We start from the raw sequence: 15,223 nt of genomic DNA on the forward strand, positions 1-15,223 counted from the left end.
AGAACTAGTAAATTAACCATCAGCATTTGGCTGTTGTTTTTTTTAAGAAACACACCAAAATTATGTAATTTAGCACAGAGAGGACCAGCCAAGGAATTGGAGTGGAGAAGTAGTGAGAAAGTCTTCCTTAGGAGCAGCCAGCTTGGAGCTTCTGGGGTGAGGAGGCAGTTGGAGATGGGGGCCGAATGGAGAGGAGCATCCACATACAAGTAAGGAGAGAAGAGACACCCCTGATTGTGAGTTTTGTGAGCCACGGAGGGGATTTCTGGCTAGGTAGAGAAGAAGGGGGCGGACGGGAGGAACCTCCCTCCACTCCCCTGCCCAAAACCTTGTGCGGCCTTTGAGAAGATGTGCCTGGCCAATTTGGTAGGCGTTTTACATTTCCCTTTCTGCGAGGAATGTTTTTTAGTGAGCGTCTTCGCCCTTCCCCAAAAAGCATGGACTCTTCTATTCACAAGGGGTGGGGGGTGGGGGGCTTCGGAATTTCAACAGGATGGGAAGGAGGCCCGAAGAAGCCCCGGGCTGAATTTGAAGCACTGCAGCAACTCGGGAAGGCGGTCTCTGCCCAGCTCCTCTGCCCTGTGGAGAAGCAGTCTTGGAACAACCTCCCCTTCTTGCCCTGCCCTGCCCCAGTTACCCATCTGGGGGCCTGTCCGCCTCCAGCTACTTCCTCCAAACGGGCTTCGGGGAAAGCCACGGCCCCGCCTGGCGCCCTCTCCGATTATCCACTCACCCCAGGTGAGGCGGCCAGGTAACCCCAAGATGGCCGAGGCCCTTGTGGAGATGGGCAACCTGTTGGATTGTCACAGGTTTGTTCCCGGACCAGGTGCTTCTACCTGGGGGTGAATGCTAGAGGGCGTGGCCCAGGTCCCTCTGGCCCTGTAGTCTGTTTCTCAGGCCCAGGAAAAAACTGCACGCCCTGGGGGGGGGGGGCAGGCTGTCCTCCGGTTGGCTCTGTGCTGGGAAGGTGCAGGGCAGAAACAGGCCAAGCCTCCCTGTCCCCTGGCGTGCTCCGGCCTCGCCTTCCTCCCCGCCCCATTTAGCCATAAGCAAGGAAGGAGGAACTTGGGGGGGGGGGGGATCGTCCCAGGCAAAGGGGGGAAGGAGGAAACAGTCCTCTGCAGCAGCTGTGAGTCGCGTCTGGGCAGCCGCTGCTGCAGAGGGGAGCTCCTTATGCTGCCCCCCATGTTCTGGAAGAACGAGCCCCCGGGCGAGCAGCCACTGGCTGAGGTGAGGCCGAGCAGGCGGGGTGGAGCTGAGGAGGGGTAGGAGGTGGGAGATGGGAAGAGAGCCCCTGTCCCGGGATGGCAGGGGAGAACCAGGCTGCCCTGCTCTTTGGAGAACTGGGTCCCCCCCTGCTTGGGGAGGGGGAGGTCCGGGGGCTCTTGCTGGTCTAGCCTGGGGGAATCTGGTAGCTGGCAGCCCCCTTGCCCTGCCCTGCCCTGGCCTGCATTCTTCCCCAGGCGGAAGGGAGAGTGCGGGTTTGGTCCAATGGGCAGGATGTGCCTGCATGTTCCTTCTTTTGGAGAGGGGAGGGGGGCCTCGCAGAGGATGAGGTGCTCAGGTCCCCCCCCTTTCCAGGTATCACTTGCTGCTGATGGGGGGGGGTTGTTGAGTGCCAGGAAATTGGGGGAGGAGGAAGGAATGGAGAGGCTTGGGAGAAGAGAGGGGCCCTTCTCTTTGGGGGGGTCCCTCTTCCCGTGGCTGGAGGGCGAGCCAGGGCAGCGAGAGGGGCGCAGGAGAGGCTGGCGTGCCGTCCTTGCCCCCCTCACCAGCCAGGCTGATTGCCAGGTGCGCGCGCGCCTCTCCGGCCCGGCGGGGCTAAATGCAGGTGCTTCGGGGCGGCGACTTGGGGAAGCAGCAGCAGGAGGAGGAGGAGGAGGCGGCGGCGAGGCGGAGGCGCGGCTGGTGCCGCTGCGGTTCTGGCTGGGCAGAGCGAGCGGGCGCGCTGCGGCTGCCTCCGGAGCCGCTGCCCGAGGTGCCCCCCTCCCCCGCGCCTCTCCTCCCCCGCCCTCCCCGCCCGCCGCCACCGCTGGCTGCTTCAGACGCGCCGCGCTTGCCGCCTCGCCCGCCGCGCGTCTCTGGACGCCGAGCCCATGGCCGCTCCCGAGGTGGGCTTCGTCGTCCGGACGGGGCGGCTGTAGGTGGGGGGCTGGAGCCCCCCGGACGGAGCCCCCCGCCCCCCGGCCGCCTCGCCGCCGCTCTCTTCCGCCATGGTAAGCCTCCGACGGGGCGGGCTCTCGGCGGGCTGGGGCGGGGGGCTCTCCGGGACTGACCCGCCGCTCTCCGCTCCCGCAGGCCCAGCCCGACGGGGAGGCGCTGGCCGGCGCCCTGGAGAAAGAGGAGGCGCGCTCGGGCGCCAGCACCCCCTCCACGCCCTCCGTCTGCTCGCCGCCCTCCTCCGCCGCGTCCTCGCTGCCGCCCGGGGCCAAGAGCGTCTGCTCCAGCTGCGGCCTGGAGATCGTGGACCGCTACCTGCTGAAGGTAAGGGGCGGGCGGCGGCCGGGGGGGGGCGGCCGGGCCGGGCCTCGCCTAGCGCGCTTCTCCCTCGCCCGCAGGTGAACAACCTGACCTGGCACGCGCGCTGCCTGGAGTGCTCGGTCTGCCGGACGCCGCTCCGCCAGCAGAGCAGCTGCTACGTCAAGAACCAGGAGATCTTCTGCAAGGTGGACTACTTCAGGTAGGCGGGCGGCGGCGGCGGCGGCGCGGGCTCCCCGCTCCCCGAAAGTCGACGGCCGAGCCGGCTTCTCCCGCTTGGACGGGGCCGAGCAGAGCAGGCCCCGACCGTCCGCTTTGCTCCGGATGGAGCCCCCTGTTCGCCTCCTTCCGCGAGCTCCGCCGCCGACCGTGGGAAAGGAGCCGAGCCGAGAGCAGCCGCTCTCCCTGGGGACGGCCGCTGCGGGCCGAGCGGAAGGCGCGCCGAGCTGGGGTGTGTGTGTGTGTGCTGCTGCTGCCGCTAAGCGTAACCGCTGCCCGGGAAGGGTCGGAAGAGCCTCGAAGAAAATCCAGGAGCCGCGGCGGCCCGCGCTGCCCCTCGCCCCGCGGCCGAGACCCCCGAAGCGCCCGCGGTCCGGCGAGCCCTTCCGATGGCGTCTGCGGCGGGGCAAAAAAGTCAGTGCGGGGGAGGGGAGCTTAATTGCGGTGCCGGCAATCTCCTCCCACAGCGGTGACTGGAGGCCGATTCCAGGACCCCAACGCCCCCCACCCCGTCCTTCCCCCCTCGCTCCGCTTTTGGCACTCTGCCTAGGAGCCCTGGAAGGGGCAGCGGGCCCTTGGAACACCTGGCCGTCGCCCTCCCCAAAGTCCGGAGCTTGAGCGGCCCGGCCCGGCTGGAGCCAAACGAGCGCATCGCTTTGGCGCCCGGAGCCCCGATGGGCAGGGAGGGGCGCAGTCCATCGCCGTCTTTGGGACCGCCGGCCGGCCGGCCGACCTGCGGGTCTATTGAGATGGGAGGCGGGCGAACGGATCCTTGGAGCAGGGCCGCCCGGAGGCGGCTAGGCTTTTCCGGGGAGCTTCAGCCAGGGCCCCAAAATCCCTGGGGCCCTCGAGGAGGCTGGGATGGGCGAAACGCAGCGCGGCTTTCCTTCCCGCCTCCTCTCCGCGTGTTTCGGAAGGAGCCAAGTCTGTCCGACGCCATTCCGAATAGGTTTCGTTCGGAAGATTCGGAAGGAATCCGGATTCGTTTGGGGACCCCGTCCTCTGGCCCCTGCCGCCTTCCGTCCTTCTCTCCCGTTCGCCCTACAGTGGCGAACCCGTTTCCCACTGTAGCGGTTAACAGGAGTGGGTAAAGTTGCGCGCTTCGCCGCCGGGAGACGAGCCTCTCTTCGCGCGCTCGGAAGGAAGGGAGCGAAACGCGGCTTTGGAAAGCCGGTTTCTACGGAGGGGCCGGCCTGGCTGCAGCGGCGAAGCAGACGCGACTCCCCCTCGGTCAGCACTGCCCTCAAGTTCCTCGGTAGTTCTTCGACGGGCCGTTTTGTTCGGCGAACCGCTTTATTTCGTTGAATTTCGACTGGCGGAATTCTGTCGGCTCCTCTCCTCTCTGGCTCGGCAGCGAAGCCGCTTCTGGGTTCCCCGGCGCCTCCTCTCCGCTTCTGAAAGAAGTCCACCTGGGGAGCAAGCGCGTTTAATCCCGCGGGAAGCGTCCGGCCGGGAAGGGGCAGGCCGGAGCTGTGAGTCCTTGGAGTCAATTCGGATCGGAATTCGCCCTGCGGACGGCTCGGACCTGAACCGCCGCCCTCCGGCTAGGAATCTCCGTTCCCCCATTTCTAAACTGGACGGGGGGGGGGGGGTTCTACCTTTTTCTCCCAGCCCGGCCTTTTTTCCTGGGGGAGCGGCTCCTTTCTGACGACCGGGGCGGGGCGGGGGGGGGACGCGCGGCAGTCCTTCGTTGGTCCTCGGGGTTTGGGGCGCCGGCGGGCGAAGACCGTCGATCTAGAACGGGGCTCCCGAGAGATGCCCTGGGCGAAAGGAGAAGGGTCGGGGTCCTTTCCGCCTGGAGCCTTGAGCGAACCCGGATTATAATTCCGCTCCGGGCGAGTCGGGCGAGAGAGAGCTTCTTCCCTGGCCCGAAGGCAGCCGGGGCACGGAGGGCCGAGCGCTCCCTTGGGACCCCGTCCCGCCAAAGGCAAAGGGGCCGGCGGAGCGGAATCGGAAACATTGCCCGGCGGTGATCCCCGGACCCTGCCGGCTTCCTGACCCGGGAGCTTCAGCCTCGTGGGGACCCGGCCGCGGGGTGGCGGGGAGCGCGCCGCGGAGGAGGAAAACGGCGGGTTTGCGGCCCTGGCCAGGTGAGGGAGATTTCCGCGGTCGAGCTCGGCCGCGGCGTCCTTCGGGGGCGCCTGGCCGGCTACTTCTGGAGTCGTTCGCCCCTTCTCCGCCTCTCCCGGAGCCCCGAAGGACTTGAGTGAAGGTGCCGAACTTGTCCCGGGTGATCCTACCTCGGCGAGGAGGGGACCCAGCCGGGCCTGAGGGTGACACCCGGAGAGGAGCCGATCCGGGGGCAGCGCCGGCCTGGTGCGCTCAACCGAGGTGCCGCCTGGGAAAGCCCGGGGGAGAAGCAGGGTCCCCGCGAGGGCTTCCTCCCTCCTTTCGAGCCTCCCTAAGCCAGGGGCACCAAGCCTCTTACGCGGCCTCAAAACGCGGCGAGGGACGTTGGTTTCTCCTCTGCCGACCTTCTCTGGGTCAGGCCCGGCTGAGCCTCGGCCGTCGCCCTACCTTCCCGCTCCCTGGCGGGCTGGGCGCTCGCTCTGGAGCCTCCGCGGGCTGAGCAGGGCTTTTCCTGCAGGTCGCCTCTCTCCAGGCTGGAAGGCTCCGCCGCTGCTCCGCTCTGACTTTATTTCTAACGTTAGCAGCCCCCCCCCCGAATTGTTATCTCCAACCGTTCGCCTCCGTTTCCCCCGAATCTGAGGGTTTTTCCAGTTTCAGGTTTTTAATTCCTGACTCGCATAAACAATGGAAAAGTAAAGTGAAAGTGCACAAGAGGAGAAACATGCCACCCCTCGCCTTGTTTTTTGCACGTTAAGATGGGTGACGGACGGAGGATTAATTCTTGGGCTAGATTTCTGCCCGTGAAATTGGAGGACACCTTCACGATGGCCCTTTGAAGACCGAGGGAGCTTAGCAAAATGGCAGGACTCTGGTTCTGGACGGCAATGATGGTGGGGATGGTCTTGGGGCAGCCGTAATTTAGTCAATGAACTCAAATTATTAGGAGGTTAGGAGCACAGAGGTCTGGTTCCTCTGCATATGTGGTAAGGAAGGTCTATTCACTGGGCCCTCCCTCCCTCCCTCCCTTCCTTCCTTCCTTCCTTCCTTCCTTCCTTCCTTCCTTCCTTCCTTCCTTCCTTCCTTCCTTCCTTCCTTCCTTCCTTCCTTCCTTCCTTCCTTCCTGGTTTCAGCTTCACAAAATTGTCCCTAGGACTGAGGAAGGAAGCTTCTTAGTCCTCGCCCCCCCCTCACTTTTGCTTGATTTCTTGAGCACCTGCTTTGAATGAATCGACCCTTGCTGTTTTTGATCAGCTTTGTTATGATGTCTTTGGAAATCAATTTATAATTATGAGATTTGGACCGCTGAGGAATAACTTGACATGGCTCTGGTGGTTTCTAGAAATTTTGGGTAATATTTTTTTTGTCTGAGGATAATTAGTTTCTGAAAGACTTTGGAATGCAGAATATCTGTCTGCGTTTTGGCTCTTTGCTGAGGTGTTCAGCCAGTTGTGGATTTACAGGGTAGTTCTGTGTAAGGCTATTAAATGAGGACTACAATAGACATTAGGGGAAAGCGGTCGTACTTGTGGACAGACATGCCCAGAGGATTTGCCGTGTGGCCACTATCCTGCAGTTATTCACGGAGACCCATTTGGGTCTTAGTATAGTAGTCAATTGACATCTCCTTCTTAGTTTTTTTATATTCACATTTTTCAGAAAGAAAGGAAAAGGAGGGAATTCTGTTGTGTTAAAGATCATTTCCAGCATTAGATAGACGTGGGCAAGGCAGGCAGAGAGGGGAGAAAGATTAATTCAAGGCCGCTTGGAAGATCTACAATTTGTTAGACAAGCTGAACGGAGAGTTTCACACGGAAGCTGTTTTGTGGTCTGCCAGAGATTTGAGTCTGTGCAAATATCATCAGTTATTCCTCTACCTTATTCGGTTATTCAGTTATAATAGAATCCAACAAATCATTTCAGCTCTATCACAGCTGGATAAAGCCGAGGCGGCAGCGGGGACAGAGCGTGTCTTAGTTTCTTTTAAACACTGAAACTGCTTTTAGTCTGGAAGGCCTCAGAAGACTTTCTGGTCCCAGCCATTTTTTAAAAAAAAAATGCCTTCCTTTTTATCCCAGCTTCTTCCACGCTAAGCCCTGGCGTTCAAAACGGGTTCTAGAGGCTTTTGTTTAAATTAAAGGCATCCTGATTTCGCCTGGTGCCAAACTTAAGTGCAGAGCACTAATTTAAACCTGAAAGCAGGACTGTTTTGCTATTGTTGTCTGGCTGCATCTGCAGAGCGAACGCTGCAGGAGAATTTCAGGGAGGGCAGTTAGACTGCCGTGAGATCATTTCAGGGAGGGCAGTTAGACTGCCGTGAGATCGGTGGCCCCTCACCCTGGATCTGCTGCCCCCCCCCCACACACACACCTTGTTTGGGCAGAGAGAACAGATCCCGAGGCTTCCTTAGAGGTCTAATAACTAGGATATTTGCCCTACCCCACTTTAAGAAAAATTCAGTAATAAGCCATCTGCTTACTGTGTCATATTTACTTTGGCTGCTTTGGCGTCTGCCTGGTTTTATTTTGTCCTTCTTTCCCTTAATGATTCTTCAAAGTGCTTTGAGCTTTTTTATTTTTCAAGTGCTTTAAATGACCGCGGCCATACAGGACAAGGTTTACAAAATTAGAAATTCTTTCTTAAGTTTTTGGGAAAATGTATTAGCCTAAATTGCCGTTAAAAAAGAGAAACAGTCTTTAGAAAGGCACGTCTCTGTGTGTGAAGCAGAGAATGCAGAAAGACATAATTAAGGAATGGTATTGGGTAAAAATGCCCGCTGTAATGAACATCAGCTATAATCAATGTACTGAAATCTATTAATTGGAAACCTTGGCAACTTCTAGTTAAGATATGAATACGGAGTGAGATAGGTGGTATAAATTCAGCAAAAAAAAAAATCTTCCATCTTTGATGCAGTCTGAAAGAGCAGCTATTTTGTTGACAAAGATCTGGGCTTTTCCCAAAGCAGGAATGAAAAATTAATTATCATGGCCCTTTTGTTTGTGCAGGCATCTAAACCAAGCATCCCATCATTGGCTCACTACATTCCCCATATGCAAGAAATTAGACATTGGTCCCTCCCTTTTCTGCCTCCAGCCCCCACCTCCAAAAGAAATTAAAAATTAAAAAACCACTGGCATTGGGTCTGCTCTGACACAAAACCCTTTTAATCTGTGGAATTTTTTTAAAAAAATCTGTATCACTTGGGCCAAAAGGATGGAGGATCGGATGGGTGCCAACTCAGGTGACCCTCTCCAGGACCCATTTCAGTTGCTTGTTACTGACCGTGGTTTGGGGGCCTCGTGAGCTCCCCATCTCTCTCTTTGGTAAAACAAACAACCAACCAACGGGTGGCTTCCAGAAGCCAGCTGCACTTTTTTTGGAGCTGAGTCTTGAGAGCTTGAAGTCAGTTGTTTCTCGTTAATTTCTCCAACGAGGACCCTCGGTCTGCCTGCTCCGTTCTGCTCTGGCTCCCCTTGTGCAAAGGCTCAGGAAGTTGGCCGGTGGAGGGAGAGTGTCAGAAGGTGGCTAGTCCTCAGCATATCTCCTGGCCAGCCTCGCCTCCAAGTAGCCTGTGATCACTCCAAGAAGTGAGCCAAAGAACGTATTGTGCATACATTTCCCCCCCTCGGCTTTCCCCTTTGCTAGAATGGAGACTCCTTCCAAGGAGGGGAGCAAAGCCAAGCCCAGGGCTGACTCGGGTCTAGCAGAGGGAAGTCCTGAATAGGAGGGAAGCCATCTGCAAAGAAGGGGGAGCGAGGGGCTATTTCAGATTAGGGCACCCCTGCAAAATTTGGGGAAAGGGACAGAAGTAGAGAGGAGAGACACCCCAGAGAAGAGGGGGGACAACCAGCTTTTGTTGCTTTGATGCATTCTGCAAGGACGTCGTTTAGCAACTAGAATCTTTTCTGCCTTCCTGTTTTAATGAAAGGGAATTTTGAACCAGGACTGAAAAAGTCCTCCTTGCAAGAAAATAACTAGAGGACCCTGTTTTGGGATCCTTGCAGCCTCCCTGTGATTTCAGCCCATTTTACGACATTTGTTGTTTAGGGGCGGTTTTAACTAGCATGGCTGCTGCTCTCTCCTTAAAGTTTAATTTTGATAGCATAAAAGCACAGCTCTCAAAAGAGTAGCTTTTAGACCAGCCCTTAAAACGATCTGAGTCGATGGTGCAAACCCGTTTTCTGCAAGCTGGCATTTATCACCCTGTCTGGGGAGGTCTCCCGTTTGGGGTCCGAGAGTGCTGAGTCGCTGATGTTCTGCAGATCCTGCCGTTTAGATGCCCGGAGGATTGGGCATTTCTGCAGTTGGGGCAGAAAGTTGGAAGACGAAAAACAAAATGATCCCGATTTTGGACAATCGTGGTCATTCGGCTTCTCCTCTCCTTTTCAGTCGGTTTGGTACCAAATGTGCCCGCTGTGGGAGGCAAATCTACGCCAGCGACTGGGTGCGGAGGGCTCGGGGCAACGCCTACCACCTGGCCTGCTTCGCCTGCTTCTCTTGCAAGAGGCAGCTCTCCACTGGGGAAGAGTTTGGTCTGGTGGAGGAGAAGGTCCTATGCCGGATTCACTACGACACCATGGTGGAGAACCTCAAGCGCGCAGCCGAGAACGGTAGGTGGCCCTCCCAACTCACCTTCCCTGGTGCAAGAGGAAAGAGACTGTGGCCCTGGTGTGGCCATAAAGCTTGACCATGTAGGCTCCTCCATGCGGTCCTGAAGGTCTGAAGCACCTCGTCAAATCGTTCCTTCACCCGCATCTGTTTGACTTAGGCCAAGAGTAAGGTGCCTTTCTGAGCAGAAAGTTCTCCATCCATTCACCCAACTTCTAACCATCAAAGGTGTGAGAAAGCCAGGATGGGCCAGACTCTCTCTTAACACTTGGCAGAAATTCCCCAGACATAGCTGGGTTTTTTTTCCTCATCTGTGGCCTGCATTTCATCCTTTTATCTGGGCTATTTCCTACATAAAATGCAGAACTGTGTTTTTCGGCCTATTATCAAGGGAGGCAGCAGGGAAGACCTTTGACTAGGGATTAAAACTGACCCAGGATGCTTGTGACATCTCTATTTATCCATTCTTAACCAGATTCATAACCCCCCTCCCAACTCTAGCAATGTGACTCTGGGCAGCATGCAGCCCAAACACAAAGAAGAAGAAAAAATCTCAAACAACCCTCCAGCCCCTGTGGGTTAAAACCAGCAAAATATTTTAATATAAAATGGAATTATGAAATAGCGACTATAAGCCCTGTAACGTAACAGCCACGAGGGGGATCCAGTCAATTTCCCCCTGGCGCCCAGAGGCACGACGGCCTTTGCTTACGGCCATTCAGTCTGATTCCATGTCTCAGCTAGCATATATCTTGGATTTATCTTGAATTGCTCTCTTTAAAAATCGCAGGCCAGTCCTAGGTTCTCCCTTAGTGTGGTTATTCCTAAGATGCCCCCAGTTCTCTTTTCCAGGATTCCCCCCCCCACGTCTTGACAAAGATGCGGAGAAAAGACCTGGCCTGGCTCAGCTGACCTGACACAACTTTGGCCCTTTCCTCCTCCTTTTTCAAAGGAAGAGGCAGAACTTTGCTCAAGTGTTAAAAAGTTTTTTAAAAAAAAAAATAATCGAGATATTTTTTCTCTCTTCTTGAGCAAATGCAAGAAAAAAGGGGGGGGAGAGAGAGGAAGAGGGTGCGCAGGGCCCTCCTTGCCCAGCAGATGGAAACGATTTTGAGAAGGGGGGAAAGCGAAGAAGGAGGGGAAATCTGAAAATGAAAATAATCAATGTTTCTGTTTACAAGGTTTAAGCCAGGAGATGAAAACAAAATCAAAACAAGATGCCAAAGCGGGATGCGGTGGGAGGCTGGCCTGTGGCGCATCCTTCTCCTGACCAGCCTGGCTCGGCAGCTGGATAGGAGTGGATTTGGACCCAGGTTCAGAGGCTTCCTGGGTGGCCCCGAGAACGGGTCTCCTTGACCTCCTGTCTGAGGAAGGAGAGGCAGAGGGCCTGCCTTGGAGGCCAGGGACGAAGGGGGTGGCAAGCGAGGCAGCAGCAGGGAAGCCGTCCAGAGAGAGGTTCCCGCCAGCCCTTCAGGGCTGGTGTTTCTTCTCTCTTGAAGTTGGCAGAACTTCCAGCGGGTGAGCCCAGGAAGAGACGGGCCTTCCCACCAGCAAGGATCAGCAGATCCATGTTGACGGGGCCTTTGGCTATCCTTTGGGGCTCTCTGTCTGGCATGGTCATCCCAGGTGGCCGCTGAGGTCCACCTCTCTTCTGCTCCCCGTTTGGCCTGGAACCCAACCCAGTCGGGGGGCCTTCAAAGGTGGCCGCTGTTTATTGGGCTTCAGCACCCCTCCCGCCAAACCCCTCCAGGCTGGGTGGGTGGGAAACGTGGCTCCCTCCCTTCGCCTGCCTTGGGCTGGAGCCACACACCCCTCCCTCCACACGCTTCCTGGGTGCCGGGAGTTCCCTGCAGGGCAGCGGGGCAGCTTGGTGGGCAGTGATGGGCAGAGGCCAGGTGGCAGCTGAGCCTGCGGGCTGCACTCTTTCCTGCAGACCCCTGGGAGGGGACGCCAGTCAGCCCATCCGTCCTTCTGTCTGTCCCACAGAGCCTAAGCCTTCCTCTGGGACCTGCAAAGCGATTTTGCCTGCACAGGTCGTCCAGAGAAAGGAAAATAAACAGATGTTGCTGCGGCTGACTTCCATTAATCACCCCACAGCAACGAGTCAGCTCGCTGGAGAAGAGAAGGAAAGAGAATTCCTTCAGCCTGGGCCAAGATAACCATGTCCGGAGCCTTGCCTTCGATCCCAGCCTCTTGAGAAGGCGAGGAAGGTCTGAACGGTGGGTTCCCACGCTGGTGGCTCTCTCTTGTGCTGCCCAGCCCCGGAGTTTCTCCTTGCACTCCGAAGCACGTGGGGCTTAAAGGGACTGGCTGATGCTGCAAGAACCCCCTTTCTTTGGGTCTGACATTGAATGGGGTTTGGCCCCAAACTCGATGCAAGCATGGTGTTGCTGAAGTCATATTCCTTATGCTCCCTTGCCTGTTGAGGGATTTTATTTATTCAGTTTATCTGGCTATCCAGAGCGGCTTCCAAGGCAATAAAAGCAGACGTATAAAAGGAGTTATAAATATAGGAACAGTTAAAAGGAAAGGGATTAAGTAGACTAAACGGAGTTGTAAATGCCGGAGTTGGCCTAGGGAGCAATTTTCCCTGAGGAAGGGGACATGAATGACACCAGGAGAAGGGATGAACATCACCACATTGAAACCCAGCCCCAGAAATTCAAGGCCCAAAGAAAGATGTGTCGGTGGAGCCTCCAAGCACGCCTGAAGTCTATCTGTGCCAGGAGAGGTCTATCTGAAAGGCTGGCTTTCCTCGTCTCTTTCTGCAGCAATGCAGTTCAGCTGATGGGGACTGGATCTCCTGTCCATAAGCCCCATCAGGCCCTGCGGAGTCTCCCCCCCCTCCAAGGGTCTGTCTGGGTCTCCACTCATCCCCCTTTCTCTTGTAGGGAACGGCATCACTTTGGAAGGGGCCGTCCCCTCCGAGCAAGACAGCCAGCCGAAGCCCGCCAAGCGAGCGAGGACCTCCTTCACGGCCGAGCAGCTGCAGGTAGGGAGAGATCTGGGGGGTGGGAGGGCTGAGGAGGGGGGGAGGATGCCAGTTCCCGGGCAGGGGGTCTCACCTGACGCCTCTCCACTCCCCCGTGTAGGTCATGCAAGCCCAATTCGCTCAGGATAACAATCCAGATGCCCAGACTTTGCAAAAACTGGCAGACATGACCGGGCTCAGCAGGAGAGTTATTCAGGTGAGGGTTTGCCCCCCACTCCTGGCACTGATGATGTTACCTAGTTGGGTCATGAAACGTCTGCAAGAAAACCGCCCAGCTCAGGGAGCACCAAGGACCCCACATATTGGGGGGTGGGGGCTACTTAGTCCAGCTGGTTCAGAAGTAGAGGGGGCCGCCAGCTCCTCGGTCCTCCACCTCCGAGGTATCTGGCCACTTGCTTCTCCTGACCGCCCTGCTTTTGTCTGGGCTTCATTTCCTCTGCAGCTTCCACCTCCCCGGAGGTGCTTAATGGAGGCAAAATAAGAATAATTGCTGGGGGGGGGGGTTTCTTCCAACCGTGGGGCGCCCCTCCTCCCTCTTTCTCCAGGTTTGGTTTCAGAACTGCAGAGCCCGGCACAAAAAACACACCCCTCAACACACGGTGCCGCCCTCGGGGGGGTCCCAACCCCGCCTCCCTTCCGTGCTGCCGGAGGACCTCCACTACTCCCCGTTCAGCGGTCCTGAGCGGGCCAGGATGGTGACCCTCCACAGCTACATAGAGAGTAAGTGGAGGACAGGGGAGGCGGCCTTACGAGTCACTGCCGCGATTATTTTGCGGGAGGAGGAAAGGAGACCACACGGAGGAGAACAAGAGAAAAGATGTGGGAGGTTAGAAGTTGAGGGTGTTCCCAGCCTGCCGCTTTGCCAAAATCTCCCCAGGCAAGGGGGTCTCTCCTGGGGGGGGTGAGAGGGCCCCCCTTTTCCTGCCAGACCAGAGGGTTGAAGAGCATTGGGGGCCAAACCTGAGCACCACGCAGGATGAGCCCCCAGAGCCAGGAGAAGTGATCAGCAAAAGGGAAGGAGCTTTAGTTGCGTCTGCAAATACACTCGGTAGCGGCTTTCCTTGAAGTGATAGCGAACAAGGTTTTCTGCATACTTTGTGTTTCTCTCTCCCTTTGAACCCCCCCACTCCGCCGACGGCCCCCGGGTGCTTGGCGATCCAAGTGGTCATCTCTTCTTTGCAGGTCAGGTCCAGTGTGGACAAATGCACTGCCGCCTCCCCTACGGCACCCCCCCTGTGCACCTCAAAGCCGACATGGAAGGAGCGCTCTCCAGTAGAGGGGAGAAGGTAGGAAGGGCCCCCCCGACAGTAACCAGGGCTGTTTCTGCAGCCCTCTGTGATGCTGGGGAGAGCCCCCACCCCGAATCCCTCACCCAGAAGCATCCCCCTCAGAATTTGGGGTCCAGAAGTAAGTCTCCCCCTTTTCCACTGGAGGGTGGGGGTCAATTTCCTGCCCTCCTTCGCTTCCTCCCGGCTGCCTCTGACTCCGCTTGGCTCCCTGATCGGCTAAGAATGAAATCTGGGTCCGTTCACCTCACGGGCGGCTGCTTGTCTGGTCTTGCTGGTGGGAAGACCGAGTGGGGAGGTGGGCGAAGGTGGGTCCCAGCGTGCTTGGCAGGCGTGCAGGATGAAAACGGGGCTCCGGCGTGGGAGGGGGGCAGCTTGCAATTCAGTCTCAGGTAATGAGGATGTGGGCTAGACTATCTTTGCTCTTCCTGCCTTCTGCTCGTGTCCACACGTTGCACCGTCCTGGCAGGTGGGAACAGGCCAGCATAGGATGCTGTGGCTTGATGCAGTCCCAAGCATCTCTTCCTAGGACTGGGTGCAGGCAAACACAGGGAACTGGCCTGGGGGAGACCGGGCAGTCTTCTCCTAAATGGCTCAAAGGCCCTCAAGGGCTGAGATGTTCCTAAGCAGCCCACTTCCAGCTTCAGCGGCTTTGCAAAGAGAAATCCCAGCAGTCAGTCAACTTTTGCTTTGTTGACCCTCAGTGGAAGCAAAGTCCGGCCGCCTTCTCTCTCCAATGCACAGCTGCTCAGGTGGCTGGGCTGGGAGAGAGGGCTCACCTTCCCCCAGGTACGGGCCTTCAGGTAGCAGATTCTGGGAGCCTTTAGGACTTCTCAGGCATCCTGAACGTCCCTCCAGGAAGAGGCAGCCTGGCCTCTCTCAGCAGCCTCCTACTCCGAAGGGAGGGTTTGTTGACTTCTCAGCCCCCTAGGGCCAGGGAAGGAGACGCCCTGCCCTCTTCCGCCCTCTTGTTCTGCTCGCCCAGACCCCACCGATTCTGCCCAACCTTTGCTCCAAGTAGGCGGCCGTGCCTGTCTGGCCATCAGCCGGTTTGTTTAGGACACGGAGGGTCACGTGCGTCTCACTGGATGTCTTCAGCCCCCCCCCCCGGCCTTCCCAGGGGGGGCGTCTCGCATAATGTGCTTTGGGGAGGGAAGGCAGGTCCCCTTCCGGGCCCCCTTCTGTTCTTCTGCAGTGCCTCCCAAGCTTCTCTCTGATTTCCCCGGCAGGTGATCTTGTTCCAGTATTGACGCCTCCCTTTCCTCAACTCCCGGGACCTGCAAGGCCACTGCTGCTTAATCTCCCCACCCTTTCCTCCCTGGCCACCAAGGGACCTTCAGTCTGAGAGCCCCCTCAAGGTCTTCTCAGCCTGGGCTTCTAACCTGGATCACGCGTGCCCTGGCTGTGGCCACCAGCCGCCGAGCATTCCCCGCTGGTGTTCTTCATCTGGTGGACTTGCTGGCTGGTGAAGGCTCTGGGCAGGGCCTTCTCTGGCAGAGCGATGTAAGGTTGTATCTTGCCGTCTGCTCCAAGTTTAACCAACGCAAGGACAGAAGCTGTGCCGCCGGGG

General features: G+C 57.5%; 1 protein-coding gene across 1 annotated transcript; it reads left to right on the forward strand.

Annotated features, from left to right (window-relative positions):
• The first annotated feature begins 9,293 nt into the window (after positions 1 to 9,293).
• LHX6 (LIM homeobox 6) lies at positions 9,294 to 14,972 on the forward strand. The gene is made up of 6 exons (XM_081339990.1): positions 9,294 to 9,377; positions 12,267 to 12,367; positions 12,468 to 12,563; positions 12,913 to 13,087; positions 13,550 to 13,653; positions 14,883 to 14,972. Exons 1-6 carry the CDS (start codon positions 9,344 to 9,346, stop codon positions 14,901 to 14,903), a joined length of 531 nt encoding a protein of 176 aa, XP_081196116.1. The 5' UTR covers positions 9,294 to 9,343; the 3' UTR covers positions 14,904 to 14,972.
• Positions 14,973 to 15,223: the final 251 nt, after the last annotated feature.

This window comes from Vipera berus (assembly GCF_964194415.1).
Source record: "Vipera berus genome assembly, chromosome: 15".
Taxonomy (NCBI): Eukaryota; Metazoa; Chordata; class Lepidosauria; order Squamata; family Viperidae; genus Vipera; species Vipera berus.

Coding starts and splice junctions, on each gene's coding strand:
- LHX6 (XM_081339990.1), top strand. CDS start 9,344: ATGGTGGAGAACCTCAAGCGCGCAGCCGAGAACG. Junction 9,378..12,266: donor CAAGCGCGCAGCCGAGAACG/GTAGGTGGCCCT, acceptor TTTCTCTTGTAG/GGAACGGCATCACTTTGGAA. Junction 12,564..12,912: donor TCAGCAGGAGAGTTATTCAG/GTGAGGGTTTGC, acceptor CTCTTTCTCCAG/GTTTGGTTTCAGAACTGCAG.